This window comes from Helianthus annuus, chromosome 14, assembly GCF_002127325.2.
Source record: "Helianthus annuus cultivar XRQ/B chromosome 14, HanXRQr2.0-SUNRISE, whole genome shotgun sequence".
In the NCBI taxonomy this organism is placed as follows: Eukaryota; Viridiplantae; Streptophyta; class Magnoliopsida; order Asterales; family Asteraceae; genus Helianthus; species Helianthus annuus.
The window spans coordinates 67,693,915-67,698,107 of NC_035446.2; the positions used below are offsets into that span (position 1 = coordinate 67,693,915).

General features: G+C 36.0%; 1 protein-coding gene across 1 annotated transcript; it reads right to left on the bottom strand.

Moving 5' to 3' along the window:
- Positions 1 to 640: 640 nt before the first annotated feature.
- On the bottom strand, positions 641 to 1,811 carry LOC110906631 (mannose/glucose-specific lectin-like). The gene is made up of 3 exons (XM_022151735.1): positions 1,563 to 1,811; positions 1,040 to 1,480; positions 641 to 954 (listed from the first exon to the last, which is right to left on the bottom strand). The coding sequence occupies exons 1-3, from the start codon at positions 1,809 to 1,811 to the stop codon at positions 700 to 702; spliced, it is 945 nt and encodes a 314-aa protein (XP_022007427.1). The 3' UTR covers positions 641 to 699.
- Between the last annotated feature and the right edge of the window lie 2,382 nt (positions 1,812 to 4,193).

The following is a 4,193-nucleotide window of genomic DNA, read 5'->3' on the forward strand; positions in this document are numbered from 1 at the left end:
ATGAATAGAATTTTTAAATAAATGTATATATGAGTAGAATTTGTAAATAAGTATATGTAATTTCAATAGAGATCCTTAATTGTGTTGCATACTCAATCCATTTAATCACAAAACTCAATTTACAAACAAACAAAATATGGTATCACCTAAATTCACATTTTGTACTCTAATAATTTTAATAGCTATGTAGAACAAAAACCGATCGCCTACGTTCATCACATTATTACAAGTGTCTGGATGCTTTATATTTTTTTAAGTAAGGATGCATTTGTGTAAAAAAGAAAATTCTTTGTGTATACGTTTATAGTTCTTATAATTAAAAGATCTTTAAAAAAAATGAGATACAAGTTAACCGATCGCCTACGTTCATCACATTTTGAGACACAAGTTAATATTAAGAAAAAAAATGAGACGAGAGATCCAGGGTTCCTATCATAGTTGTTTGTTTTGGAATATCAGGGTTTACGAACAGATACACTTGCCAAATGCTGGAACAAGTCTTACTTTTATTCATCACAAGTTAAACAGAAAACAAGTTAAACAGAAAATGATAAAGGGAAACATATTGGTAAATAGAAATGACATAACAAACTTCATTTATTTTCTGAACAAATGGCTAAAGAGTTGCAATCCTAGATTACTCAGCACAACTTGAACCAGCTAGCTTCTTCAAACGTCTACTAACCGCCACCTGCTTCATCAGTAGTTTGTAGCCTTCAAATAAACACCAATGCTATCAATATAATAACCCGCAAGGCCGTAAAATCCAGCGAATGAACCCGCATTCCATGGTACTGTAAAAGGCGTCCCTCTTACGTCACCAAATGGCCCATGGGTTTTTTTATTGGTCATGAATGATATTGACGAAACTACTGTGAGACCCGCATAAGTTCCCCTTGACAATGCAACTGTGCCACTAATGCCATTAATTTCTTCGTCCCCTTCGAATGTAATCTGATCAATTATGAAAGATTAGATTTAAAAACATTATGATGCATGCATCATTTGTGTTAACTTGTTTAAGTCGGCAACTTTTTACCTCAGAAACATTTTCTCCACCATTCCAACCACCCATCTTTTCAGAAGTGTATGTTAAGTCTCCGTATTGTGCGGTGAACATCAGAGAGTATATGAGATCGCCATGATCAATGGTTATCTTCGTCAAGTGATAAGTTGGCTCAAGTTTGAAAGACCAATTATTTTGCGGACCTGCAGGAAGAGTTTTTCCCCATGTTCCGATCTTCAAGATTTGTCTCAAATAGACACCAATGCCATCAATATAATAGCCAGCAAGGCCGTAAAACCCGACTAACGAGCCATTCTCCCAAGGTAAGGAGAACTCAGAACTGGTTGCTCCACCAAAAGGTCCATGGGTGGTCTTGTTCGTTACAAAAGAGAGTGAAGAAATTATTGTATAAGGAGCTTTAGTACCAACGCTTCCTTTAATTCCAACTATTTCCTCGTCCGAGTCAAGCGTCACCTGTGCCAACAAGAAGGTATATTATTACGTTTTTTAAAGTGGTGTGTGTGCGCGTTGATTAAGTTAAGATATATGCGTTCACCTCCGAAACTGTTTGTCCACCATTCCAACCACCAAATTTGTTAGAAGTGTTCACTACACCTCCAGCAGCTTCAGTGGTGAACATGAGAGAGTATATCACATCATCACCATGATCAATGGTTATCTTTTTCAGCCTCTGGCCTTGATCAAGTTCAAAAGACCACTCATTCTGAGGATCTCCGCTTTGTCTTCCCCAAAGTCCTACCGGAATACTTCCCGCTCTTTTCTTGATGTTTAATACTCCTGCCATACTGTGTTGTATCAAAGAGAGAGAGAGAGAGAGAGAGAGATTCAGAACTTAACATAAATATAACGTGAATTTGGCTAATTAGTCATACCTTTTCAGCCCTTCTTTTGATCTGTGTGTTGATGTGGAAGAAGGCATAAGGTCCCGTGCATTTATATGCAAACACTGGTACCTACCATCTAGTAAATTATTCAGAGGATGTATTACTTATTCCCCCCTTGTCTGCTTTTAATTAAAAAAAGTTCTTTTAGCTCACATGTTCAATGCCATTACCTTTTTATATATAACGTGTTACTACAAATCTGAATTCAAAACCTTATAATACAATTCATATACATGGGGGGCACCAAATGGAACACGCTAAAACATGCTTTATGACTTCGATAAATAGATTAATAATTAATAGTAATTCAACGTGCATCAAAGGGTATATATATTATGGCAGATCGGATTTGAGTATATTACAAGTTATCATTTGGTTCCTGAAAAATTTCACAATAAACACTAATTAAGTAGGTTTAACTTATAAAGTATAAAAATAATTAAAAAAAAACAACGAGAATCGGTTCCAAACCGGTTTCTCATAAACGAATTTAACTTCTAGAATCTCAAAGTGGTATAAAGAGGCGGATCTTGTCCTATCGCAGCCTCACTGGGGCAGCAATAATATATAGTATATGTAATTTGCTATTGGGGCATTTGTGACATATCGTGTATGTATAATTTGCTTTAACACTTAAATCCGCATCAATCGTGTATCAATTTGGGCCATAATGTGACAAGTTGAAGAATTATACAAATATATTGTGCAATTGGCCAATGAGAATAAAATAGGTGTACAGGTGCCAACATTTATAAATATATATAATCAGAAACTAATCTAGAAATTGTTCATGAATGGTAATTTTATTTTTATAATAACATATAGTTTTTTTTTTCATATTTTTATTATTTCATTATTATAATAGATCATTAATATTATAACAAGTTATTAATATATTTAAATTTCAACTTTTATCAATCTTTTTAATGTATTGGTCCGTCTGATCAGCATCGGTCGGTTTAGTTGCTTTATAAAATGATGTAGATTACCTTTTTCGTCTATAGCAATATAATACAGGGCTATATAAAATTCCGAATATACCATCATCAAGTATAAATTTTGACGGTGGTTCTAGCGGTGAATAGCGATGGTGGTTACCGCAGCGAACACCGGCGGTGGTATAAACTCGCTCCGATGAGATGAGTATTGAGAGACGAGGAAACTCTGTTTTCCTATAGTTCCTACTTTCTTGCGATTGTAGACCATAACAAAGGTTGATGATAATGATGGGTTTTTTTTTGTGTGGTTTTAACGGTGGTAATGGTTAAGGTGAAGACTGTCATGGTGACCAATGATGTTTATGGTGGTTGCCGGCGATAGATACCCTGTACACCCGCTGGTCAGAAGTGTTAGCTCAGTGGTGGACCGGTGGTGGTGGTTGATAATGGTAAAGTTGCGGTAATAGTGGCCTGTAGAAGAGACCCTCTTTGGTCGTCGGTCAAACAGTGCTCAGTCGTGATCAAGTGGTGGTCTTGTTAGTGCATATTTTGTGTGTGTGTCACTGTGCAAATAGGTTAGATACAGCATGTGTTGAATATTGTATAGATGAGAGTTAGAAAAGTTGGTTTTTTTTAATTCGTGACATGCAACAGTATTCGGGTGGTTCCGAACAACAGAACCATTCACGTGAAAGGCATTCCATTCGCACGAAGCGACGTACCGATTCGCGCGAAAGGCATCCCACTTGCACGAAGGGGAATTTTCAATCATTTGAAATTCCTTTTGCACGAAGACACTTATTCGTTCAAAAAATCATCTCATTCACATCAATGGACCTACTTCATTCGCACGAATGAGCCAAATGCCTAAAAAGGGCATTTTTTTGATCGCGACGACGAAACAAGAGTCCAGAAAAAAAATTGGAGATTGAAAATTTTTCGAGATTTTACCGACAAATACGGGTTATTCGAGGACACCGTCAGGGACTTTAGAGAATAGATTTGATGATGCGATCACCGATTGTTAAAGATAATGGGGTATTATTGATACCTATGCAGACTGTTTATCATCAGGGTTATCTGACTATTTACGGGGCAAATCCAAAAATCCACAATGATGAAAAACACACTTTTGTAGATCAAAATGACTAGTTTTTCTGCAAAGTGGAATTTTTTAGTGAAAATAGTGGACTGAATTTGCCAAGTTTGAGGGGGAAATTCAGTGATGTGATTAGAGTAGTCAGAATTTGCAAAAATGAGGGGGAATAAAAATTTCATAGTATATTGAAATTCTAGAATTTTTGAAATTCGTGACATTTAACAGTATTCGGGTGGTTCCGACTT

Excerpts from the sequence above, each read along its gene's own strand:
- LOC110906631 (XM_022151735.1), bottom strand. The coding sequence starts at position 1,811 with ATGGCAGGAGTATTAAACATCAAGAAAAGAGCGGGAAGTATTCCGGTA. Across the intron at positions 1,481-1,562 it reads GTGGACAAACAGTTTCGGAG|GTGACGCTTGACTCGGACGA; the intron begins GTGAACGCATAT and ends TTGTTGGCACAG. Across the intron at positions 955-1,039 it reads GTGGAGAAAATGTTTCTGAG|ATTACATTCGAAGGGGACGA; the intron begins GTAAAAAGTTGC and ends ATAATTGATCAG.